This window comes from Passer domesticus, chromosome 3, assembly GCF_036417665.1.
Source record: "Passer domesticus isolate bPasDom1 chromosome 3, bPasDom1.hap1, whole genome shotgun sequence".
NCBI classification, from domain to species: domain Eukaryota; kingdom Metazoa; phylum Chordata; class Aves; order Passeriformes; family Passeridae; genus Passer; species Passer domesticus.
In genome coordinates, this window is record NC_087476.1 from 108,399,502 (window position 1) to 108,427,236 (window position 27,735).

The 27,735-nt window shown below is 45.4% G+C and overlaps 1 protein-coding gene across 1 annotated transcript; it reads right to left on the reverse strand.

The window, feature by feature from the left end:
- Positions 1 to 2,549: 2,549 nt before the first annotated feature.
- On the reverse strand, positions 2,550 to 27,662 carry SLC1A4 (solute carrier family 1 member 4). Its single transcript, XM_064414940.1, has 8 exons — positions 27,042 to 27,662; positions 17,824 to 17,866; positions 16,660 to 16,722; positions 11,503 to 11,669; positions 8,541 to 8,774; positions 7,167 to 7,361; positions 5,595 to 5,729; positions 2,550 to 3,360 (listed from the first exon to the last, which is right to left on the reverse strand). Exons 1-8 carry the CDS (start codon positions 27,566 to 27,568, stop codon positions 3,126 to 3,128), a joined length of 1,599 nt encoding a protein of 532 aa, XP_064271010.1. The 5' UTR covers positions 27,569 to 27,662; the 3' UTR covers positions 2,550 to 3,125.
- Between the last annotated feature and the right edge of the window lie 73 nt (positions 27,663 to 27,735).

Genomic DNA, 27,735 nt, shown 5'->3' on the forward strand with positions numbered 1-27,735 from the left:
ACTAGGCATTCACACTGATGCAAAACGTGGCAACCCACTAGTGGGGACTGAGAGAAGCATTCAGTGAAGACTGTGAGCTTCTGCATTGCTAGTGGAAAATACTAATACTGGGGTATTTGCTTCAGTTTTCCATTTCCTGGGATCCCCTGTCAGGAACAATGTGCCACAAGCTATGACACACTGCTACAAGGATGAGGCACGCTCCAGCTGCAGCACCATAGGGAAGGAGGATCACATGGCAAAGGCAAAGTAGTGCCTTGCAAGGAAGCCCAGCCTTTGGGTTTGCCCAGGGCAGTACTTCTACCTGTGGGCAACAACAGCTTCAGGGTGAAAAAAAATTAAAATTGTGATGTGTTCTCTGAAATGGTGCTGTGATGCTTCATGAATTGTCATGTTAGTACTGCCCTCATGTGCTGATCCACAGTGAGGGAGAGCAGCACAGAACCACAGAATGTTAAAGGGTTGGAAATGACCTTAAAGACCATCCAGTCACAATCCCCCTGACGTGCAGGAACACCTCCCACTAGAGCAGGTTACTCAAGGCCTTATCCAGCCTGGCTTTGAACACTGTCAGGGTTGGGGCACCACAACCTCCCTGGGCAATCTGTTCCAGTATCTCACCAAATTTAATCTCTTTCAGTTTGTATCCATTGGTCCTTGTCCTACCACTACAGTTCCTGACAAAGTCCCTCTCTGGCTTCCCTGTAGACCCCCTTCAGATACTGGAAGGTTGCAATGCAACCTTCTCTTCTCTGGGCTGAACAGACCCAACTTTGTCAGCTTGTCTTTGCAGGGGATGTGCTCCCATCCTCTTTGTGGCCCTCATCTGGACTTGTTCTGACAGCTCCATGTCCTTGTTATGTTGGGAACACCAGAACTGTACACAGTATTCCAGGGGGTCTCACAAAAGCACAGGAGCTAAACATCTGATAAGGGATAAAATTAAACTACAGAACCCAGCCCACAGGGGACAGTCAAGATTTTCAGCTTCCTTGAGACACCCATATACTATTTCAAAATCAAAGTATTTGGGGTTCTGGTGCACTCAGATATTTCAAAGAGATGCTTAGACTTAAAAATGTGCTTTTGGTTTCCTGAGTTGAAAGGAGTCGGGATGATTCTAACAGGAAGAAATGCGAAGTTGATCTGCTGGGCAAAAGACATCCCTAAGAACTGTGTTTGTCTCCTTCCATTTTGAAAGTGAGCCAAGGAATGACCAAATTTTGTGGACATGGTTACAAATAAACCGGTTAAGAAGGAACTCCACCTGCAGTTTCCCAGAGGGCTGACTAATCTTTTCCTGCTTGGATTGTCTGCATGGCTGCAGTGCACCGGGTTAACCAGCCAGTCATGACACACTCACTGCACTCAGGGGTGGCCACATCTCACTCTGAGTGTCTTCCTGCAAAATTCATTGTGTCCCTTTACCAGGAGGGATGCTTTGTAAAGGAAGGCAGCTGCTGCTTATGGAATTGGAGTTGCCTCTTCCTAGTGCTGATATCTTTCCAAGATAGATTCCTCTGAAGCAAGAGAGAAGAAAGAAAAAGGGAGACTTTAGCATTACTTTATATCAAAGCTAAGTATAAATATATATTGCTGAATTAACAGTTTGGAGATGGACCATATGCAATCTCTTGTTGAATTAGCCAAGGGAAAACATCACAAGTCCAGGCAAATCTTGGCATGCCTAGTTGTAATTTTCTAACTATTAGCATCCAAAGAGCCAAGATAAAGCAACAGGATCTTTGAAATGAGTTTGCCAGACTTTGTTCAGATTTGGGATGTAAATTCAAGAAGGACAATGTAAAGGCAAAAAGGAGAAGTAAGAATCCAGAAGCATTTTGCTGAACTTCAAGCAAAGGTTACCACCTGCCATGAAAGCATTACCCTGGCCCAGCACCACCCAGAATTACTGCAAGTAAACTGCTGCCAGAAAATCATTTATGACAGGACCAAACTCCTAACAGGAACAGGTTGCCAGCTCCCAGACAGAGATCACTGGGGTTAAAAACTCACCTCTTTTCTTCCCCTTTCAAGCCAAGACTCAGAGTTGCCTGTCATCAGTTTCCACATGATGCATGTTCAGAATTTTTCCTCCCCTACTCAATTTTGCTGAAAGAGAGTATGACTGAAGTTGTTTTGATTGACCCATTAAATAAACATGAGCAGGACGTGGTGTGCTAACAGAGAATCATGTGTGTTTTCATGAAGGGAACTGATTTCTGGATTTATGGATGTTGTCACAGGCAAGCCTCTTTCAGACATACTAATGCTGGAACAGACTCTGCATTTTTTTCAGCCCCAAAGGGATTACTTTAACAAAATTTGTTCTTCCTCTGGATTTTTTCCGTAACAACTTGGTTAGAAAAAAGGAGGAAACCAATCCCTGATCTGCACGAAGATCTCCTCTGTTTGGTCCTACAGTTTGGGAGTTACTAACCAAGGAAAGCTGCTATGAGCTGCAATGTAGAGAGAGAATGAAACAAGTCCCTGTAAGCCATTAATTTAGGTATGAAACAAAAAAAAATTTAAAAATAGAAAACAGCTAGTTTTAAGGACATATTCAATGTTTTTAATGGATCGGAGAACATGAGAGGAAGGGGAGTGGGAGAAAAATGTTGCTTCATATCATGGCTGTAATGGTTGGTATGTGTTTCCAGGCTAGAAAACAAATTTAAGCAACATTTTCACCCACTCTGGAGTTTTTAGACTGCTTCTCCATTCATACAGCAGCAAAAAAATTTTCCCTACAATAAGCACATACTGAGTTTGTCTACCTCCCTATCTTCAACCCATCTGAGCCTTCCCTACTGGAAGTCTTGTTACACCAGAAGCCTCGATGGCAGTTCTCACGTACATGTACACAAGTGTGCAGCACAACAGGTATACATGTACACACATAAACTATCAAAATACTATTATAAAGCGAGTGTTCCTTCTCAACACCCCTTCTCTGCCCACCCCACCTCCCTCCCCTTCCCTTCCCCAGGCCAGCATATTTCAAAACAGACTGGAACTGAGCACTTCCAAGAGCCATCCAGCCCCCGGTCGCACTGCAAGCGTCTGGGTGCGTTGACAAGTCCCTGAGGCACCTCTAGGACTGGTGTCGACGAGTGGCCTCGAGTTCACAGTACTGATTCCTTGGATTCAGGGTCTGCTGTGCTGCTTGTGTTGGACACTGGGTTTTTGTGGGTTACCAAAGGTGACGTTTCTGCTTCAGACTTGCTGTTAGCAACTGCTTCTACGGTGACTTCCTTGAGCTCCTGCTCTCTCTCTTTCTTGTCTTTTTCATTCAGGTAATTAAGGATGCCCGCTCCCAGGGCATCCCCTTCCACATTCACAACTGTGGTGGTTCGGTCCCTGGTGAAGATCAGAAACAAAAACCAAAGCAGCAGGGTTTTAGTTTTAAGAGACTTATAACACAATAAGGGGAGCTGATTCAGCCCTGCTGAACCACTAACATCAGTGGAACCAGACAGGGGAGATGTAGTTATCACAGGTGTTTTCCACAGAAGTATCATCTCTATTTCAGAACTAAAAATGTGCACCAGAGCAAGTTTAGGGTCAGTCCGACTTACTGTCAGCTGGTTCTGGTATCTCTGTGAGTTGCAGCAATGGTAGTACTCTCTTTCTCAGGCATTCTGCTTTTCACAGGTCACCTCCTTCCACTTCCCGTTCCCCAGGCCAGCATTTTTCAAATGCATGTTCAAATGCAGGAACTTACTTCAGGTTTATCCAGTAATTGACTCAGAACACCCAGATCTCTTTAACAACTTGACTGGTATCTTAATCCAAGCACCTATTTAAGGGATGCATCCAAAGGCAGGCAGAATGACTTGTGTTCTCTGTATTTGTTCCCCATAGCACCTGCCCTAATTTTTGGTCCTACAACACAAAAGTAGTGTGCCAGGGTGTAATGGAAGAGATTTATGAGTCATAAAGATGAACAAAGTTTTCATGTGGCTTTTGAGACTTGCTGGTCATTCTACAGCCTAACTTTAAGAGGCTCAACTTGTAATTGTGGTCCTCTCTGGTAATTAAACAGCTGACATTAAAGCAAGACATAGGATTCCTTCATCCCTCTTTTCCCCTTTTCCCCTGAGCTCCTTGACTAGAACGCTGTTGACCACAGAGGGATGCTACCTATTTTAAAAGGAAGGCAACCAGCACAACACAGGCTTGAGAGCAGCCCACAGTGAAAGGAAGGGCAAGTTTTTCACTCTTACCTCAAAGCACTTGCAAGTACAGGTGAGGAACACCCAGCCACTACTGTACTTCCTTAGGAAGACAGGATACAAAGGGTTAGCCAGTGCTTTGCCTGTATCTCCTGTCCTCTGGAGGTGGCTGATCCCCAAGAGGTTACAGTAAGAAAGAGTGTGATGACCCTAAGGAGGCTGTAGGAATATGCTGCACAGACATGTGTTGTGTGGGAAGGGAAGATAATACAGCTGCCATGTTCCCCAGTCTCTGAAATTCAAGGGTGTCCTCAGGTATCCTAATTTCCACATCTGCTGTGGGAATGCACCACCTATACAGAGAGGTTGGTGTTTCCAAAAGGCAATGCTGAGGCATTATGTGCAGTCCAAACCAGGAGCTGCCCAATAATCCACCAAATGGAAACAAATTACCTAAGCAGGATTCAGATCACTTGGCCCATACTGACCTCTTACTTCCTTCCTCAAAGACAGAAAGGAAAGGTGGTAGTATTGTCTACTAAACTTGTTACACTCAACAGTGTGTTCCAGCCATGACAGTGCCCATGGCAGTGACAAGTGTCACAAACCCTCTGTGTCCCTGCCCTGCCAATGGACAGCACCTCTCTATGACACTTGTGGTGGTGCTTTGACCAGTCTTGAAACTATTAAAAAAGTTCAAACAACAGACAACAAGAGCTTCTGATGGAAACTGCTTCCCACATGTGACTAAGGAAGTTTTCCACAAGTGATGCTCAGACTCAATTTCCCTTGTCCCTCCAAGCCCTTCTAGTATCCAATTAATTTCCAGCAATATCAACACATTCTAAATGGACTTTTAACAACCATTCTAATGGGAATTGAAGCCAAGAAGAAATACATTTCTAGAAAGGCTGAATAAAAAAGCTGAAGAGGGATTTTAGCGTACTGACTGCTTTAAATGGGAAGGCACCACCTTTTCCATTCCCCATCACAAGTTACCTGTCCCACAGGCAGACATCTTGTAGGGTCTTATTTCCTACTTGGTTTTATTTTCTACTGGGTTATATTCTGTACTTTGACCATGTTTCCAGCTAAACACGCTACAGGGATGCTGTAGTGAGGTGGATGTCACTCTCTTTTCCCATGTAACAAGTGACAGGATGAGAGGAAACGGCCTCAAATTGCACCAGGGGAGATTTAGGTTAGATATTATGAAAATCTTTTCATGGGAAGAGTTGTAAATCATTTGAACAGACTGCCTAGGGAAGTGGTGGTGTCCCCATGACACGGCTTAATGGTGAGCATGGTGGGTGGCGCTACATTAACAAAATCTGAACGGTTTTTTCCAGCCTTAGCCATTCTGCAATTCCATGTTTCTGTGTCTCCCTACAGCAGGCAGGTGAGGGCTGCAGTACTCACACGATCCAGTCCACGGCCAGGATGAGGGACAGGTCGTTGGTGGGCAGCCCGATGGCCTCCAGGATGATGGCGATGGTGAGGACGCCTCCGGCGGGGACCCCGGCCGCTCCCACGCTGGACGCCGTGGCCGTCACGCTGCAAATCAATGCCCATGCCTGGTTAGAGGACTCCCAGCTCTCCTCTGCTGCACTCTGTCACGTGCTTCCCCACTATGGGAACTGTAAACAAACGCTCCAGCATGGGACACAGGGAGCGTTCGCTTCCCAGGCAAACGCCTTCCTGCCTGCTGATGCAAAGGAACGGGTACAGAGGACAGGGGCTCAGCGGGGATCCGCAGCAGTTACTGTGGTGGTGGCTCTGGGTTCAACACCAGGACTGCCTTTTCAGGATAAGAAACAACCAACACAACTGTATCCTGCTGCCTGACTGACATTCCCAGCTCCAGCATGCTGAGGGATTTTCACCTCCTGACCCCACGTGTATAAGGGCAAACTCTGCCATGCAGGGCACAGCACCTTCTCTGTGTCTCGTCTGCATCCCAACACAGACCCTAAACCAGGAGCTGGAAACCTGCAGTGCATGTGCTCAACACACCTTTTTGTGTGCAGATGTCTGCAACTGAGCTCTCCTTGGGCTATCACTGCATCATCTTCAGACCTGTCTTCACACCTGACTCACTGAGAGTACCTGAAAAGCTAATTTGGCTACCCACCCAAAAAAAAAAAACCAGTGCCCCAGCCCTGCCTTAAACAGACAGACAACATACTGGGAAACACAATCAAGAATAAAATAAAACCTGGCCAGGAAGGGTAAAAAATGCCAGGAACCAGCCCTAGGAGGCATGTGGTGCGTGCACTGCTGGGCACAGTGAGGATCCAGAACTGCTTGTAGCATCCTCATTTAAGGGATTTTGAGGAGAAAAATTAAGATAATGACACTTCATGGGATATGGGACATCAGAGGATATTCCAGGCAGAGGGGGGAGAGAGTCTTAGAGAAGGAGGTAGGACTGGGATGGTGGAGGGGATAATGGAGCAAAGCAGTTAGACCCTTCTACAACAAGAACAACAAGAGATCTGATCAGGAAAGCCAGCAATGTGATGGCAGGAAGGACAGAGATAAGCAGGAACAGAGTCTTTAGTACAAAACATATGCATAAGGAACCAAGGAGCTGGCAGGAGAATTTTCTAAGACATCCAGAGGGGGAATCAGGGGCTGCTTTCTGAGCAGTACAGAATGCCTCAATTACCCAGCCTAATGGTGACTGAAGGATGGAGGAGTGAGATGCTTAAGGAAAGAGAGGAATTTCATGTGAGAAAGAGCTTTAAAAAGCTCAAAGACTGTTTCAGAATTCAATTACCTCTCCCAGGTTCCACCTTTCATTACATTGAGACTCTGGCAAGTCTTGTAAAGGTTTAAAGACTCCATCCTTTAATCACCCTATAATTATGTTACATAGCAGTCTGTAAGCTTTAGGTCAGAGATGTGGAATGCTAACTGTTAGGTATTAACGGAGAGACCACAGCTTGAATGTGTCTGGGGGCCAGAAGAATGTGGTTGCAAGCAACTTACAGAATTGTGAAGATCTGCCCAGGGTTGAGGTCGACATTATTCAGCTGAGCAATAAACACAGCTGCCATGCACTGGAAAATAGCAGCTCCATCCATGTTCACAGTGGCCCCAATGGGAAGGATAAACCTGCTGATCCTCTTGTCAACTCCGTTGTTCTCCTCAATACACTTGATCATGGATGGGAGTGTGGCTGAGCTGGAAACAGAACAGGGAGAAATGAAACACAGCACCAGGGTGCTCTGAATGCCCCATCACTGTCTCATGGCTTTCACGTTTCTAGCATGCTGCAGGCAGGACTGTCAAGGCAACAATGGCATTTTAAAGTCCCTCTCTGGCATGATGGCAATGAGAGACCCTCCTTGTTGAGTTTGGAGCAGAGGTATTTAATAATCTGCTTTCACCCAGAAATAGCTGATAAGGACTTTAATCTCCCAGAAGCAAGAACTCATGACTTAACACAGTATGCAGCATTACATGGCTGTAGAATGAACACGCCTCAAACTACAAACATGCAGTAACAGATGCAAATACAGCAGGGGAGGTTGGAACTAGATGATCTTTAAAGTTCCTTCCAACCCAAGCCACTGTATGAGTCTATGATAATATAAACACAACAGATGCAACAGCAATCTCTGTTAATGCTGTATTAGTATGTTCTCAAACAAACAGAAAAATAATTAAAAATAAAACGTCACTCTTGGATTTATTTCTTGCATTATAAATTACATGGTTTTATTCATAAACCATCTCCTACTATGCAGAAGGAGAGAGTTTATAAGTAGTACTTCAGCTTCATTGACAGACATGCAACTGCTTTTGGGGATAACCTGAAATGATTTTATATAGTATGTCATTTGATCAGGCGTTTGTACTTCAGAAAAGTGTGAATGACACACTCAATCATTTGGTTATGACAAATAAAAGCTGGTCAGGCCAGAACTTTGAAATAAATAATGTTAAATGCCTTTACACTAACAAGCAATCTGCTTTGCTCCTACAAGATTAGTCTAAATTTGTTCCAGGTTTTTCTGAATTTAAAAAGTAAACTTCTGAAGACAAAGTCTTCACTTCACTTAAAACTGAAAGGACAGCTGGCAGGACCATTTAAAGACAATAATTTTCTTTTTTTCCCCAAGATACTTCCAACTAAGCATCATGCTATGGCCTCAAAATTTTGAGGAATTCTTCTCAACAGCTGATAATCAGCATGTGCTGTGTGGCAGGCTGACAACAGCAGTGAGACTCTCTGTGCTCAGAAGACTCTTTCTGCAAACTCAGGAACAATATTCACACCTTAAACTAAAACTGGACACAGCCAGTTTATGGTGACAAACATAAGCAGGCTATAGTCCCAGAAGTGGCACAGAAACCCACCTGGAGCAAGTGGCAAAGGCAGTGGCAAGTGGTGTGATAAGTCCTAAGAGAAAACGATACGGATTTTGCCGTGTGGCTGCAAAATAAATAAGCGGCAGAATGATTCCTCCGTGGATGACGTGGCCCAGGATAGAGGCAAAGATGTATTTTCCCAGACTGGTCACCAGAAGCACAATATCTTCCATTTCCACAATCTTGCTCCCAACAAGGAACATAATGCCAATAGGTACATACCTGTGTAAATGAAATATTGACTGTCATGAAGTACAAACAAAAAGCCTTGGAAAACATGACATTTTGTGTCCTGGAGATAATATTCCCCTAAACAACCTGCTGCTCCTACTGAAGGGTAGTTCCTTAATCACCACATGTTCAGGTTAGGCAAACTTGGAAGGCTTTTCTAAGACTCTTGTTTGGTGGATGGTAAGCAGTCAAATTTTAAAAGGTCTGTTCACTTATGCCCTCAGAGACAGAGCTAGGAGAGTGCCAAAGGGAAGGTGAGTGGGAAGCAGAAATGCTGCCAGGAGCTACCAGGACAAGACACCAGTGAGGAGGGAAGAGAGGCGAAGGGAGCAGCATCACATCACTGGAGTACAGAGAGGGGTGAAAGAGTTGGGTCTTAGACATGCAGAAACTCCCAGCACGAGTACAGAGTTAGGTCATTAAAATCACAGACTGCGTGCCAGCTCTGTGGAGGTTAAGAAAAAGCTGTGCACATACCAGAGAGCTCAGCTAAAGGCTACTGATGCATGTGCCAAAGACAGCAATTAACTCTGCTATTTGCCTAAAAAGGACTAAGTTAAATGATCAGGCTTCCAGAGCTTCCCTCAAGCCAACAGCCAGGCACACACACACATCCATGGCTCCTATCTAGAAACATGCCACGTCAGCATTTGTTTGAATTTTCCTTTGTCAAGAGCAAGTGGAGCTGCTCCAGGGGAAAGGCCACCTGCAGGCTACAGCCACACCTCTGGTCCCATTAGCCCTGAAAAGGCTGAACTGCCCTTGCACCAACAGCACAGCAGCTCTAAACAAATTGTGTGAATCACTGCAGGCCCAGGGCCAGCTCCTTCCTAAGCTCTACTGGGATGTTTGCATCTGAGTACCTCTGCTGATGCTGTCCACACTTCATCCCTTTCTTCTAAGGTTAAAAAATACTAAAAGATTACCCAGCTCCCTAAAATCCTGCCTCAGGAAAATGTGTGACTAAAAAAGATTTACCTGTACATCTCAGGAATAAAGAATCCAAAGCCCATGTTCAGAGAAACTGATTTGTGGAGTCAGGACAAACTTCAGAAGGTTTGGTTAAGCATGCAAAGGTCTGGAAAGGTGGGCAAGCCTTAAGGCTGCTCAGCTTACTCACTTCTTCCTGGCCTGCCTCTCCCTCAGTGGTTCTGCAGCTCCTCTGTTCCATGCAGAGAGCATCTCCCTATATCCCAGATCCATGTGAGTATCCTCTGTCCTCCCTTGGCCAAATCTCTAGGGAGGCCTGTGGAACATTCCCCACTTAGCCTATGCAATTCTGCCTTTCAGCTGTGTTTCTGAGAACCCTGAGTAGCCAGACCCAGCTGAGCCCTGGTCCTGCACAAGCTCTGAACACTGAATTCCTCCCCTTGAAGAGGGAGGCTGGAGAGGAAAGAACTGAAAGTTGAGACCCAAGTGCTGCTAAAACACAAGAGTGGCTGCTGAACAGGACCAGATACAAGCTCAAGCTGCCTTTGCTCCCAGTAGTGGGATTTCACCATTCCAAAGTATCCCTTGGGAAGCACATGCAGCTTCACAGATTTTGAACAAACACCAGGAGTACACAAGAGCCTTAAAGAAGGAACGAGAACAAGTAAGGCTTGCACTGTTAAGGGTCAGCAGTAGTCCCTATAATCCACAAAATGAAGGATTACATACCAACTGACTGGCTTGAAGTGCTAGCACTGTAATAAGCTGAATACATGAACTGCCTCTTATCAGTATTCAGTGTCCAAGGAATTACACTCAAGAGCAGAAAGCTTAAGCTGCTTGGAGACTGAAATTTTCAATCCCTTATGATAGCAACTAACACAGAGATCTGCCTATGTAAAATCAGGTGTTTTGTTAAAACCCTTCTACTTGTTAGGGAGAGGAAAACAGTAGGAAGGAAAAATGCAGAATGAAGGAAGAACGAAATACATTTAAATATACATTTAATTATACATTTAATACACTAGGTACATTTACAGCTTTTTCACCAGCTTTGGAAAGGGAGTGAGAAATGTCCCACTGTTCATTTGTTTGCTAGCCATCTTCATGAATATTTTCAAGTTTGTGAGGTATTAGTACTGTTGGTTTCACAGGAGCAGCCTAACTCCATACAGCTACCAAGGACAGCCATGATACTGCTCTGAGGCCCAGGTTCATCCCACCTGATGGAAAACCCAGCCAGGAGGCTGCTCCTACCCCAGCTTAGGTGGCCTGACCACTCTTTATAGAGGTGCCTGCCTCCTCCAAAGCTGGTTTCTTGCCTAATGAGAAAGTTAGGAACTGGAGCACACTAAACTAAGAGACTTTTTTTTGGCATCAAAAGCTTTGTGGGATTGATCAGAGCACTAGTCAGCCCATAAACTTTTCCAGACTCCAGTGACTCCAAGGACTTAAGTGAAATAATGTATTTGCTTATTAATAGGCAAGAGAAAAAAAAATCAGCATTAGGAAATACTAAGTTTTCTTTCCACTAAATAATCAAAATGGAGTCCTGGAGAGGATTTATAGGCAACCCTTTGAAGTTCTCCAGCCTGATACCTTAAGCTATGAGTGACTGTCTCATTATAGGGCACAACAAGGAGAAAAAACCCCATTGTGTGACATCACAACATTCATTTTGCTGTGATGAGGGATTTCACAGGAAAGAGCTGGACAGAGAGATGAAATGTAAGTTTGCTGATCTGAGCATAACACTGCAGTGCAGATGTATCTGCAGTCACACACTTACCACATAATCCAGGTAACCAAGACCATTGTTGCCTCATTAAATGAGTTAAAGAAGCGAATCAGATCTTCCCCCTCTGGGCCAAGCTTTTTAAGTGCCACTCCCAAAACCAGAGCAAACAGCACCAGTCCCAGGATGTTCATCCCTCTGATATCAGTACCAACAGGGACCTGCAGAGACAAGAAAAGAAGGCTTGTTACATGTGAGAATAGGACAAAACCAAACAAAAGGGTAATTTCATTTTATTGCTCTCTGATTGATCTGAAATCAACAAGCAGAACCTCTTTTGTTGAAGGGAATCCAGGAGACCTGGTACAAGATTCAGTTCAGGTACAAACCTCCCTAGTTATGAGCTGGCACGGATTCACTGAGAAGGAAAGTGCCTGCTGCTACCTCCCCAGGTGCCCTTACATACAATAGTTGTGTTCTCAGTGACCTGAACAAGAAAACTCCCCAGTTTACTCAGGACTTTAGTGCAGTGATGATACCAAGGTGAAAACCATGAGAAAACAACCACTGTTATGAAGCAGAAGGAGGGGAGAAAGGCAGAGAAAAGCAGCAAACTGTGGCAACCTACTCCTTCATCTGTCCATGTCAGCTGTGGGAGAGAAAGAACAGAAAGAGAGATACCTGTTCCTCTTCTCAGAAATCTGTCACTGCCTGGCAAAAGAGAATAAAAACAGGATCCACCTATTGACAAAAACTAGTCTACCCACAGGTCTGCTCTGTTAGTCCTTCACGGCTTGCTTCTCAAAGAGAGCTCTTTGGCAATGTAGTATCATATGAGCTGAATGAGTACTCTTGTGGCTACATAAAAATATAATTGTTTTGACAAACTGGGACTTTTTTCTCTCCAACTTGGCAGTACAAACACGTCAAACTGTTGTTTTATTTGGAAGAATTTCTGTGACAGATGAAGTCTGTGTACAAGTTTTGGCCTTTTGGCTAGTTTAAGTGGACACTAGCTCAACACTAGGAAAGAAAAATACATTCTGAGCTAAAAGTTTGAAATGAGTATTGACTAAAGAACTCAGGATACTGATCTCCTAAATCTGATAAAACCAGCCTGCTTAAGATTGATGTTTTTTCTGGAAGTACACTGCTGAACTGGACTGTCTCTCAATGGCAGGTGGAAGTAAAGTCCTGCAGGGAAAGGGATAAAATGTAAATTGTACACAAAAGCAGGAAGATTAAGCTGCCGTTAAGAGAAGTGTTTACAAACAGTGAAGGTGCTGGCTTTTTTTATTCACTAGGTAAAAAAAATAGATATCGAATCTGCAATTTTTATGGTAGTTGCTTGTGCAGGGCTAAGCTGCCACTATTTATTTGATTCCTGATTGAAAGAACTGAGAACATAGACAGACATTAAGCATGAGGAACAGTGTATCTCCAGAGATGTCTGAGGAAACATGCTGTCACACACACTAACACTTTTCTTCCTGGATGGTTTTGGCTATATTCTGGTTTTTCTGACTGAAAGCTCTAAACTCTTCTGTGGCTAGAAAAGTTAAGACAAAACAAATGACCCCCTCTTATTAATTAAACAAATCATCTGTGTATATGGGATGTTATTTTGTAATACAAATCATTTTATACTGAGTTCGTTTGATACAGGAGTAATAGGAAAAGTTCAGCTGGAACAGAATTTTACTATAATGGGCCCAAACCATTCCTCAAAAGAAGTCCTAAAAACAGTGAATACTCTCTTGTTTTGGTTCCCATTCTGAAAAAAAAAAAAGTATAAAACTTTGCCATGAAACAGAAATTCAGTGTTTGAATGCTTTAAGAGCCCAGCATTCTGACCTGGATGTTGCTGGGAGAGAACCTCTTACTCTCCAGAATGACAGTGCATGGTCTTCTTTCACCCTTGGAGAGGTCTCTGTCCACCTTGCTCCCAGCACTGTGGTAACTGCTGCTGCTGTTCTCCAAGTGCTCACACTCACCAGCACTTCAAGCCTAGATTTTGTGATCTGGGGGCCCCTTGACCTCTTGGTGACCAGAAGATGACTGTGTGTGTCACTGCCAAAAGCTTGTGAGCTGTCTCCCTCTATTTGCTGCCATCCTGTCCCCACTTTCAGGCCTTGCTCTCCCCTTGTCTCTCTCTCACTGATTTCTTTACAACACACAGCACTCACCATCACCTCCCAACACTGCAGATGTAAGCAGAAGATGCACCACTTGCCTAGAGTAGTAACTTATTGCAAGAAATTCCTCCCTGCAAACCCAGGGCACGATCTGCAGCATTCAGGGAATTCCACCTCGTTGTGACACCATATGGAATGAGTCCAGCAGAAAATCTTCAGCGGAAGATCCTCACAATCCCAGCCTCTAAAACTGGCAGATGCTGAACAGCCTTTTTGTACTCTCACACAAGAGTGCATCACCCCAAAGGGGCAGCCAAACCAAGCAGCATTGTGGACACCAAACAAAAACAGCTTTAATGAGAACTTTGTTCCTGGACAAACTGTGGGACACGTTATTGTTTGCCTGAAATTATGCATTCTCTTAGGAAGATTCATGGAGCTCTTCTGGTCCTTGAATCTCTCTGAAGATCCCATTGTTTTTTAGCTCTTGAAACAAAATGCTTATCAAGGAAACAACTGCTGACATTGAACAGTCCCAGTAGTAGGTGGCTGAAAAGAAAATGCAGCCATGTGATGTGAGGAAGAAGAGCAACCACTGGTTTGTGTATTTTTACTCCTGTCCAAAGAGGAACTGAGCCCCCCCAGGCTCCCTGTGCTGCAGATGGTAAAGTGAGATAGTCTGTGCCCCAGGAAGTCTTGCTGCCAATGAGACAGAGAGGATGTAGCCATAAAAGCTGGGTAAACATGAGGTGAGCATGTGAAACAACACAAAAGGACATGGCTGAGCAAACAAGTACGTGTCCCACTATTCACTTCTTCAGTGAGAGAAGACAGAGCCTAATAACCAGTGGGGGGGAAATACAATCAATGGAAATTTTTGCTCTACACTATTCAGATGGAAAGTTGAAGGAAAATGTTTCTCCTCTTCACTCAAATACTCTGCTGATGAAAGAAAAAAGTAGATAGGTGTATGATCTTATTCCTCTGGAACCAAACTTCTGTCACTATGATATCCAAAAATCATACTCTTCTTTCCAAACTTAATCCTCATCTATCCATAAATAATATGGTCAGACCAGTACTAAAACTGAGCTAACAAAACGGAGATGATGCTCTCTTTTTATTTGGTCTGTTCTTCCCTGGAGACACTAGGGCGTCTTCTGGAATTAAAGAAGTTCAGTCTGGTTTTGCTCCAACAACTTAAAAAAGGTTTTGGAAAAGTAATAGCAAAAATAACCTTTACATCATCACAACTGTTGGCAAAAACAGACACCAGTGGCATATTCAGAATATTTTTTCTGATGTTACATCAAACAAAAGACTGATAAGCAGGAAAAGGAGAGAGGAAAAATGAAAAAAGTAATGTTGCATTTTAAAGGGCCAAAAGATGCATTCTTATCTCTTAAGGAAAAGTGATGGTGATGAACAAGCATTTAAAAAGTACTTGACAGCAGCACCATTTTCAATGGGTATGGTTAGCCTTAATCCATGCTTGGTTGCTACACAGCCCGTATCAAACCTGACAGTGAAGATAAATAAAAGACTTCATTCCCATTTCACTTACCATTGCTTAAATGTCAAATAACTCAGCACTCTGCTACAAACACACAGATCTAAGGGCACGCTGCTACAGCCTCTCATACCGAACTCGTCTCAGCAGCACAAAGCTGCAGGGGCGTGCCCTGCCCGAGGGCACGCAGAGAAAGTGCCCTTTTGGGATTCCACAGTGCCCTCGGATCCGGGCTACTGCCATCCAGCAGGCACGGGCAGGGGGAGCTGCCGCCTTCCCCAGCAGAGCTGCTCACCCTGTGGTGCCAGGCTCTCGGGCAAGGCACAGCTCTGCCCCTGCTCAGCTCATGTGTCATCCCAGTCACTCCTCACCCTGCCTCCAGAGCTGGTGAAAGTTCAGCTCAGGGCTGGAAGCAGAGTTCACAAACAGTGTTCTGCATCACCTGCTCACACACCATGCATGAGGAGAGAAGGTAATGAAGCCAATGCTTCCTGGGCTCAGGGATAGGCTCCAGAGTCCCTCTGGGTGAGCATAAACTGCTTTTTTTCCTTTTTACAAACTGGTGGGCAAACCCCAGCTGAGCCCTTCCATAACAAATGCAAACATTACAAGTCCCTTGCCCTAGGGGAATTCAAATCATATTAAAAACGTAGTAACCCAACATCTAATACTGAGCTCAGACAGCCAGAATGAGCCTGAGGAAGAGACAATCACCTTGAAAGTAATTTCTCAGACCAGTCTCCCAAAAATCCCATGGCAGCACATGAGACACTTTATTTGGAGTAGGGTGACACCTTGCAGGCTGGGAGCCTGGGTCTGTTTCACAGCTGCTTGTAAGACAACAGTAATTACTGCTGGGCCTGCAACATGTTGGCTCTGGCCAACAATAAACACGTTTGATGCCCTGTCTGCAGGAGAAATGACACTTAGTGGGAGAGAGAGCATCTCTGGAAGTCCTACCATCTACATATGAAAGATACCACTCTCTACTTTATCTACACCTACACACCAGTTCCCTTTTTGACACCATTGCAACAGTAGCCTATTCATAATGTTCTGTTTGTAATTTTTACTCCTTCAGACCACTTGCTACTGCTTCAAAATTTCAGCCACGAGAAAAAAAATTCTCAACCTAACAAATCTCTTTTTTTTTTGAAAGAGCCTTGGGTAGGGGGGAAAAACCTAATTCTCTCCAAACTCTTAATGAAGACTAAGGTTTAAGGGATATGCTCAGCCAGCCTGATTGCTATTTAGTTCCAAGTCTACAGAAAGTTATTTGGAAACATTAGGTAGACTGTCTAAAATTTAGATCAAGTGAGACCAGGTCTAAGAAAGCATGGCCTAAAAAACTAAAGTATCAAGAGTAATATCAGTTGAGCTCAACTCTCCTCTCGACCACAGCTTTCTGTTGTGGCTGTGGATACTCACTCAGCTTGTGCGTGTCTCAGTTCCAGGCAAATAAAAGTACTTGTTTCTTTCTCAAGGCTACTGGAAAGGGTTAAAGGCTGTGAAGTAGTCAAATACTACTGACAACAATTTGTTTAAAAACCTAAGAAATGACCTTACCTTTTCCCATGTGACATTTCCAGAGGTTGTGTTCCTGAGCACTATCTGATAGTCTGTCGCATACTGCAGGTAAGAAATAAAACACAACCAAACAAAAATGGTGAGGCAGGCATTAAAATTGTCAGCAAAATATCTAAAATCTAGGGCAACAATTTACTTTGATAAACAAACTAGACATCTCACAAAAGCAAGGCACTTCTCTGGGCTCGTTTTTTTTCAATATAAAAGGAGGGAAGGAAAAGCTTCTGTCCTTGTCAATTCCCTGTGACAACAGCAGCACAGAGGAAAAGAGGACTGCTTTATTTCATCCCTGAATTCATATATCCCTGACACTAGAGGCATCACCAAATATCCTTTTCATAGTGTTATTCTTGTACTGGTTTTACTCATGGAATATTGACTTGTACTGTACTATATATATTCATGCAAAATGGAACTTGATTTCAAGAGTTTGCCCCTGGTTTTGATACAAAAGCAAAACCACCATGAAGCAAAAGCTATTATTCTGCTTCTGTATCATAAGGAATGACTCTGCCCCATGACAATATTCTCAACACTCTATATCCTGACATAAAATTAGCATTGAGAACTAAATCAAAATCTTTTTGGAGCCCTACAGGTCCAATCCACCAGTTAAAACCACACTACGTTCTGGTGCCAGTTATCATCCCACCATACTGTCTCTGCTGGAAGAGAAACCAGGCTGAGTAATTAATCCAGCAAGGGATACAGTGGAAACTACTGAATAAAACCATCAGGCAACAGGTAATGCTTACACACATGGCAGCCTAAAGGTCTTCAGCCTTGTCTGTTCTGAGCCCAGCTCTAAACTACAGAGCCAAAGGATTCCCAGCTAGTTTCTGCAACATGGTAAGCAGCCTGGCACAAAGCAGGATTGCCACTACTGCCCAACATGGCACTCAAAGTTTAGAAAATATTGCTGGTGAAGGTAGAAAATATGGGCGTTGAATATGCTTTTGTTTGAGGAATATTTTTCAATAATTTGCCAGAGAAGTTGTATGTCTGACTATATCATGTGCTTTTAAAAACCCTACCTTCTGTAAGTAAATTAACTTTGGTATTTTCTACACCATCTTTCTAGTCCTCTTCCAATAAAGGAGCCTATGCACTGTGGCTCATGTCCAAAGTCCACACAGATCTTACCGTTTCAAAAGCAGCAGCAACAAGATTTGCAGGGAACAGGTTTCTGTAAAAGACAAACAAGAAAATGAAATATGTCATGGAGAACCTCTAAATTAATGCAGCAATGTATCTTACTCTTAAACAGAATGCCTTTTTCAAAGGCAAGCACTTTGGCACTGGTGAAGTGTGTAGCACAGAAGATTCCCCAGCAGCATGGAGCTTGCTAAGTGTCCAGAGGTGTGGATGACATCTTCCCTGGCTCACATGAAAGAGAAGACAGATGCTTGCTGCCACAGCTCACCTTTTGAGCAGGGCCACCAGAGGCAATCACACACAATGCTGGTTTTACACACCCATTGCCCAGTGGCTAGGGAAACTGCTGCAGCCACACCATCTGCAGCACCAGCTTATGGCCTCCAGTGTCAGGCAGGTTTGTAACATTGCTCATGTGATTACACTTCACTCACAGCATCAACATGAAGGACAATCCAATCAGCAAAATCCCCTTATGAGAATGGCTTAACCCTTCAACAGAGCAAGGCCAGCTTCCCTGATCACCAAGGCAGAGCAGAACAGTATCACAGGCCAGACTTCTCTGCAAGGACTTAAGACAACACAGATGGAAAGTACAGGCAAATCCTACGGAACATCTGAATCCAGTAGCGCCTTCACACAGAAACGCCAATCTAGCATCAGGTTCATGCAGAGAGGACAGCATGCAAGGTGATGTACACTTTTTCTGACCATCCAGCATGTAACTGCATACAGGAAATTAAAGTCATGAACTGGACCAAGCAGGGCATTCTTCCAAGCTTTTGTAGTGTCTTTTAGTTGGTTTTAATGCTCTAATTCCTTTCTCCCCTTATGGGTAAAGAGCACATGTTCCTCTAGCCAAATGACAGCTCTTGGTTCTCTGTGTCAGAAAGGAAAACAGGAATAAAAGCTGATCTCTGGGGTCATGGCAGGACCACAGCTAGTGAGGGCAGGAATGTGATGGGTGTCAGCTGAAAATACTGCCAGTAGAAGGCATCACAGAGGCACTATAACTCTTATGGTAAGGAAGCAGACCTTACCCAGAGCCAGTTAATTGTGGTAAAAAACATTTGGAAGCTGCCCCCCATCCTTTGCTCTTTGTGCTGCAGGAAGCTGCAGCTCCCTCCAGCCTGTGCCCTGCTAACTTCCCCCCATTTTTGCCAGAGTTACCCAGGCAAACATTAAATCAGGCTGTGGGCATTCCACGAATGGCATGGAGCATGCAAATCCAAACCAGAGCAAGAAAAGGAGCAGCAGAGTAAAATCTTTGAAAGCAAGAGGGAGATTAAAATGTGGCCAAGATAAGGACTTTGGCCCTTTTGGTTGCATGGCTGTGTTCTCCTGCCACACAGGGAGTTTTCCCACAGCCTTGACAGCAATAGGAAAGGACATGGAACTTCATCAAACACCTGTCTGCTGTGAAATACCTTAGCCTTTCTCTCTCTCATGCACTAAAAATGTATTAGGAGGATTGCTGCAAGAATAATTTGTCTTCTGGAGTCTACATTACACCAAGCATGAAAGAAACAGCAACTTTTTCTCTTCATAAGCTGACAATACAGCTGTCTGTCTGAAAGCAGGAGAGTGAGCTCTCACTCAGCAAAGACACTCAAGAACTGGCCAAATAAGATCAATGGAACAGCTAACATGCATCAGCTCTTGCACAGCTGGAACTCTCTGGTGGATAAAAACCTTGAGTAAAGTAAAAGCAAACTTGCTTTTATCAGGAGTAAAATATCACATATACAAATGGGCTCATGCTGTTGGGAAAAGAAAGATATTTCTTTTCAGCTTTTCATAGCAGGATGATTACTTTTCTTAAAAAAAAGAACTAACTGGACTTTGAAGAAGCAAAGAGATGAAAAAAGACTGAAAATCAACCAGAAATCAATTCTTCTTTTTTTTTATTTAAATCAGCTTTTCCATCCTGATGAAAACAAAACCAAAGGAAGCAATACTAAAGCCTAAACAACATGGTTCTCCAATGTTTAAATGTGGCCAGGAAACCAAACCCTCCATAATTTGCACAGTATGTCAGGCATGGGCCTCAGTAACTAAACATTAACTTATCTCCAAGCATATATTTAAAGCACACAGTTAAGTGATGCCAGAAACCCTGTTACAGCAAGGCAAGGGGCAGGTTCTTACTTCAAGTGTGAATAGTGCTAAAAAATAACCTAGACACTTCGCTTTATCCCTCCAGCACCAGTCGCAGGACTTGACAATTCGCCAAGTAAAAAATTTTGATCTTAAGCAGCTCATAAGGAATTTTATGTTCTGTTCAATCCAGCTTCTAAGTACACCTGACTGCAAAATACCAAAACCACATAAAATAAAAACAGCAAAACAGCTCCTCTGTTTCGAATCCCAAAGCTTAAGAACAAAATGTGTCGGGTCATAAAAAGCAATCTACAAATAAATGGCTTATCTTAGAGGCATGCACTCTGCACAGAGTATACTTACTGCTCACCTAAGATCAGTCAGCATGTGAACCAAATTAAACTTTAATTACAAGTGGGTCAGATCACAAGTTCTTACCTTTGGATAGATTTGTGCAAGAACACTACCACAGTGTCTGAAAAAAGGGGCAAGATGCTGCGTGCTTTAGAGAGAGATAAAAGCTGGCTGGTGACCTGCCTGGGCCCATCATGGACTTGTGCCTGCAGGGTTTGCTCCTCACGCCTGGGAAGGTGAAGCTCACCCATCACAGAAGCACAGAGCTCTGTCCCTATGAGCAGAGGAGCTGCGTGGGGAAGTGTGGACATCCCTCCTGTGAGGGTGAACCAACAAAGAGGAAAGCTGATGAACAGGGTAATTGGGCATGCAAATGAAATTTGGGTGTCTGCCAGTTGTTTTTTCTGAGAGGACCAAAGGTTTAGAAGGTTTTTGTGCTTTGAAAGGCTGTAGCAAATGTGAACATGGAGTTTAGGGAAATCACCCTGGTTGTATGGCTGGATTGTTGACTGTTCCTGATGGCCCCATCCCCATGACCTGTGCCAGAAAACACCCGTGGTCTTTCTGAAGCACATGTGGATTATCACAAGAACACGGTGCTGGCCAAACCCTGGGTCTGGGTGATAAGGAGCCCAGCACAGCAGTGCGGGATCAGACAGCCTTGGCCCCATGTGCAGGGAGACAAAACTTGCTGCACGTGGCACGAACGAGACAGGCCAATAACACAGCAGGGCAGGGGGACAGATGTGCTGCCTGTCCCCCACGTGCTCCGCTGCTGCCGGCACTTCGCTGCACGCACGCACAGACCCCGGCTCCTCTGTGCCATGAAAGTGAGGTAGGTGGCACAGAGAGGCTTCACTCCCCTCACCAAGCACCAGGCAGGAAAGCCTCTCTCTGCCTGCTGCAAGTTGTGCAGACAGCCCCAAAAAAAGCCGTGTCAGAAATCCATCTGACAGCTGCCAAAGGGGACAGCTGTGTCCTGGGGCTGAAGTGACAGCTGGACCGAGCCAGGAAACCTCCACGTAACTGCACAACACACAGGGTGAGAACGAACCCTCCTCAGATCCTCTTAAAAGAGGAACAAGAAAGTAGCAGCACCAAGGGCAGGTGTTAAGTGTGTATTTCTTGCTTGAATACTGTGCTCATCACACCATCTCCCTAAGCACAGCTGGATAAATGCACCTTTCTTCCCAAAAAGCTGCTCCTACCAGTCAAAAATGGACCATTACTCCCCAAGAAGATCCCACCGTATTTCTGCTGTAATAGAAATCTTAGTTTAGCTGCAACATCCACTCTTGGGAATTGCCGACAACTAAGGGAACCTGGAGCTGGCAAATGGAGAGAAGGGGGGCTGTAACTCTCCTCTTTCTCCACTTTGATATTATGGTCAAATTGCTGTCTTCTTTATAGGCCTGTATCTTCCACCAGCGGGATGAGGATTACACAGGAACTCCTCCATTGTATGTGTAAGGGATTATTATTAACAACTGTTTCTAAATGATTCATTTGCTAGAGCTCTGCAAACAACTTTGCTCTGGCAGCAAAAGCATGAAGGGAAACCCAGGCAAATGGAATGAAACCCTAAAATACTATGCATTCCTCTCACATTGCTTCTTACAAAAAGGTTCCACTTCCGAGGCCAAAAACCTTGCTGTTGAAAAAGATACTTTTTTGAGGAAGTCTACAAAAAATACTCCGTGTTGGTTATCTCCAGTTTTCAGGTTTTTTTCAATGGTACAAGTCTACTTGCAGCAACTTTATTGCCATCTGTGGCAAAATACCAGTTTGAATTCCTCTGGTACCTCTGTTTTTTTTCTGTCCCAAGATTTTCATTCAATATCACACAGCAATTTTCCTCATCTGCTTTTTGATATGTGGATGCACAACACATGCCCTGTACATACTCATATTTGTGAGTGTGTGCATTTCTTTTAACACAGAGAAACTTGAAAATGTGTTTACCTATAGCAGATATTTGACACTTTTTTTGTCTTAATGATCCAGTCTGTAATTTTGATGCTTGCAGAATAAAACATAACTGGTGGGGGGGGGGTCAGTTGTAAAAGGCAACAAATCAAAGGAACAGAAATGTTCAGAGACTTACTAACAAAACCCTGCCAAAGAGTGCAGGCACATGAATGAAAACACTGAGTTCTTCCTACAGAACTCATTCCAGACTCAGCAAGTGACACGAGCAAAGTGGGACAGTTGTCTTCACTTTAAGAACTAGCCATCAGCTCCAAACCCAGAGGTCAGCCTGGCTCCTGGTGTAACTGCAGCCATTGCCTGGACACTTTTTATTCTATTTATGAATTCAAATGTGGCATCTCCCCCTCCTCCTCTAACAGTCACATTTTACTATCTTTCCATGTCAGGATTTCAGAGTGGCCTTCATGGCTGCGGGTTTTGGGTGACTCACTGGGAAGACCAAGGCTGTAAGGAACAAGTGCTACTGGAGCAACTGGTGCCCAGGACAGGGTCACTGCCTGAGTGGCCCACTCTGGCCACCTGCTCTGCAGCCCAGCCAGCAAAACACAACAGATGCTTCTCCCTGTGCTCATGTCTGCCTTCCCTATGGCTCTGAAGACACTTGGAGCAAAGGCATGTGGGTGCTCCCTTTGGCAGCTCGGTGGTAACATCTGGCAGAGAGACAGAAAGGGCATTGAGAAGCAGTAAAATTTAAACAGCTTTTGCAGACTTGCCTGGCAAACTGGGAAACCCTGACCTTACTGCCTGGGGCAGACGTGTGGACCTCTGTGTACTCCTCCTATTAAAAAAAAGGGATTACCTCCTTCCCTTTCCAGATTCTTACAGCTAGAGTTGGATTAAAAACAGAATTCACTTCCCCAAAGCCAATTTCACAGTTGCAAAACATGTTTTCATCCCCAAATTGGGCAAAGAAAGCCTGTTTTAGATCCTTTTTTCCACTAAAAAAAAAATTGTAAAATACTCTGTTGAAATGTTCCTTTTTTGATGAGTGAGACTCTACATACTTAAATCCTTTGTATAAAATGATAGCAAAACATTGACCTCACCGAAATGAAGTGCCACGATCACCCACTGATGGAAATTTTGACAGGATCAATAGATTCCTGTGAAACTGTTCAATCTTGTTGAATCAGCAAATACAAATCAGAGTTGAACAAAACTCTGACCTTATTGAAACATTCCGATGTGTCAACGGCTCATCAAAAGTGTTAACAGATCAATAGATTCTTGCAAAACACTGGATCCTGCTGTTTCAGCTGCTTTCCAACAGGCTGCAGGTGGGCTGTGTGAGCAGGTGGCTGGAGTCCCATCCTTGGGACTCCCTCTCCCTGTTTACATGCAGAGCACAAGCACAGCCAAGCTGGCTCCCTACAGTGTCACCTTCTCAGGTGGGGGCTGAGCCCCAGAGCCCACCACATCCCAGCCAGCCCCTTCCTCCAGCTGCCAACCACTCACAAGCTCTCTTTATTCTCTGTTGCTTTATCTGCTCCACCAAATAAGTGAGTAAGGGAAAACCCCAGAAATTCTAAAATATCCCTTCACTCCCCTCATCTTCTGCTGACAGACTTAAGGAATTGTAAGATCCTGCCTTGAGCTCAGGGAACACCCCACTTTCTGGGCGCCTTCTTCAAAGCCATCAGCCTTGTGGAAGTAGCTGTGAACTCTTGCTGGATCCCCTCCCATGATCACTGCCTTTGGCCATGCTCATCTTTAGGAAGCTCCAAGGAGCTGCCCACATGACAGACCTGCTTGGGGGCACAAAAGCACCTTATGACAGCTCTGCTGTCCCCACCCCATGTCCTCGGGCAGAGGACAGTGTGCCTAAGCCCTGACTAGACATGCTCAAGGCTTGCTTGCCTCTAGCACTTGCCAGAAGGGTGCTCCAGCATTTCCAGCCAGACTAATCAGACCTGGAGGTTATGGTCAATGGACAAAACAAAACAGACACAGCCTTTGGGATCACCAGTGAGTCATCTTTCATTTGATACCAAAGCCCAAGATAAATCTTTTTTCCAGAGGTCGCTTTCTCCATGCCTAGATGCATGTTTGTGGGGAAGGTTTAGAGTTTGAAAAGGAAAACCAAGCTGGCCTCCAGATTTCATTGCAACAATGAAAAGCAACATCTTGAATCATTACCTGAAAGACTTCCCAAAGGCAGAAGTGATTTGCAGAACCAAATAGTGACACATAGCTGTGATTTCCTCTTTGCTATTTCTTCCTTGGGTCATGCTTTACGTTGGTTTTCAGTGCTGATGTGGGACTAAGTTTACTCATTTGCAACTCATTTTTACCTCTCCTCTCAAACCAAGCAGCATCAAAGCCTTGAAGGTCACAGTCACACTTGTGCCACACTGAAAACAGTTTTCTTGCATCTAATAGAAAGTTTCATGGCCAAATGGGATAAAAGGAGAAGCAAAGAAGAGGATGCTGCAAGACCCACCCACACAAAAAGCAATCATTTTGACCCTCCAGGCCCTATAGAATCAAGCTTTGTTATCTCAAGATGAGTTTACTAAGTTTCATCACAGCAGGGACCAAGTTCAGTGCTCAAACCAAAACACCCAGGTTTTCAAGAACAGTTAAAAGAATAACATTACACTGCAGAGAAAAAGATTTTATTTCCTGAAAATCACATACTCTCTCCATCCCTCAGTCTGTCATGGATTTGTGCTAAGACTGAAAGTTTTAGTGATGGCTGTGTCCAAACATAACTTTTCTGAACTGGATTTCACTGTCACTGCTGTAACAACTTGACAGCCCAACAGTATGGCTACAACAGCCTTACCCTGGAGTTCCAATAAAAAGCTGTATTCACAGCCCCCCATACATGCACTGGGGGAAAGTTCCTGTCCCCTCATCTCCAAGAAGGAAACTCCTCTGCAACCCACCATGCTTTACCCAAGTCTCATCATTATGAGCTCTACTTTGCAATTAGGGGCTCAATCCCATCACCATCACAACCTCTTTGAAGATGAACTCCACACCTGCACTTACAGACCAGACCAAGAAACAGCTGTCTCCTCTGAATTTCAGATATTACCCACAGCCTGAGGCTCACTGCAACATCCCTGGCCTGTTCCTCAGCTCCACCCTACTCCGTGCTGCCAGGTGACACAGGGATGTGACACCAGCTACAGCAGCCACATCAGGGTGCACTGGGGCAGCCACCACTGCAGGCATCTTCCCAACTCCCCCAGGTGTGCCCGCTCCTTTTTGTTTGGCAATTTTCCTTCACCTCCCTCCCCTCCATTCAACAACATATCACCACCACAGCCAGACTACCCAGTCCTGTTGTTCTGCTATTCCTTCTTAACACGCTGTCAGGAACTGGCTGGTCCTTAAGAAAGGTCCTTAATTGTTGGTTCTTAAGAGAGAGGTGAGCTGAGGACACTGAGAACACGGCTGCCAATGGAACAAACCAGACTTACTTTCTATCCAAAGGGAACATACTTGTCTCAGGGGGAGAAAAGGACATTAACCTGAATTTGTAAATACAGGTCTGGGTTTGGTGTTGGCTTTTTTTTTCTTTTTTTTTCAGAAAATCGTTTTATCTTTATTGACACATTCACTTGTCCAGACAGAGTAAAAACATTTCTCAGCTAAAAAACTGGACTCATAAACGTAAAGCAAACAATCAAAATAATAAAAAAACCACCCAGCCAGTTTTGTAATTACCAGGATATCCAGTAAGCTCAACTTTCCAGCCACTTTGCTGTGACACACACAGGTCACCTCCCTTATTCTTGTGTTTGTACCTGGGTGCAAAGCACAAGGAAATGCAGCTGGAAGCCCAATACTCAAAGCACCATCTGGATGCCTGCCTGCCCCCTGTGTGCTCCTATCTTATTTAAAAAGCCAGACTGATCTCAACAAGACATGGGCTTGGAGAAAAACAAAAAAGGTGAAGTTTGCAACTTTGCAAGGAGTAAAGATACGCTAAAACACCATCATCTGATTAGAAGCTGAAGCCTTGTTTCCAGATTTGGGGAATGACATTTCCCAAATGACAGATTTGGGAAAGTCTTGTCCTTGAAAGATGTGGAGGTAAGAAGGGAAGCTCATGAACATACAGAGCATCCTTACACTGGACTATGTTTAAGGTATGTCCTTCATGAAATTACAGGGCTGCATTTCCATTCCCACATGTATGGGAGAACACTCTAAGAGACAGGCAGGCATTTGGGTGAGGAGACTGGGTGAAGTGTTGGAAAATTAAAGAAAAAAGTTTGTGTGAGGGATGAGAAGAGCTGCCCAGCCCTGCCCTGCCTGCAGGAGACAGGCAACAACAGGCAGCAGGGCAGGGGAAGGTGCCAGGGAAAGCCTGCCCTGCAGCCGGCACCCAGGAGCCGCTCTCCCTCCAGGCAGAACCAAAAACGGGCCCAGGCACCCAGAACTCTGAGCAAGCCTCGACACATCCTCGCAGCCACCCAGGCAAAATTAAAAACAAAGCGGGGAGAAGCAGAGCACCAAGCCCTACACCTGATGGGGCTGCGGGTACTTGGGCAGAGAGAGAGCCGTGTTTCTGGAGCAGCCAGGATCAGGATGAGGAGGATGGTAAAATGAAGGAGATAAAGAAGGATGTTGAGGAGAAGGAGAAAAATGAGGGGAAGGTGCAGGAAGATGAGAAGATGCAGGAGGATGAGATGAAGGAGGTTGAGATGGAGGAGGAGGGCTCCTCGGCTGCAGCGTGCAACACTGCCGGGTCTGTCATCATCCTCCGGCGGCGGGAGGGCGGGGGAAGGAGGGGAGCGGGGCGGCCTCACCTGATGAGGTCGAGGAAGGAATCCACCGTCTCCTTGCTCTTGGGCAGCTCGCCCGGCAGCCCCAGCTGGGTGTTGAGCGCCGAGGCACCGGCGCCGGGGCGAATGATGAAGCCGAGGGCCACGGCGAGGCCGGAGGCGAGCAGCGTGGTGCCCAGGAAATAGGCGAGCGCGATGCCACCCAGGCGGCCGAGCGAGCGGGTGTCCAGGCTGGCGGCGCCCGACACCAGGCTGCAGACCACGAGCGGCAGGATCACCATGCGCAGCATCCGCAGCAGCAGCTCCCCGGGGAAGGCCAGGTAGGAGACCTGTGCCGGGCCCAGCGCCGCGCCGCGCACGGCGGCCCCCAGCGCCACGCCGGCCACCACCCCCGACACCGTCAGCAGCACCAGCGCGTTCCGCCGCAGGAACCCGCGGCAGCCCCGCAGCCGGGCCGCGCCGCCCCGCCGCTCCTCCGCCGCCGGGCCCTCGGCATGGCCGTTCCGGCCGTGGCCCGCCTTGCCCTCACCCGCCGCCGCTGCCTCCTCCATGCTGCGCCGAACAGCGGCTCCTCGTGTGCCGCTACCGTGCGGCGCTCCAGGCTCGGACTGAGCGGCGGTGCCGCCCCGCCCAGGCCCGGGAGCGGCGCCGGCCCCGCCCGGGGGAGGGAGCGCGCAGCCCCCGGCCCGCCCCGTGCCTGCCCGGCGCGGGCTGGCTC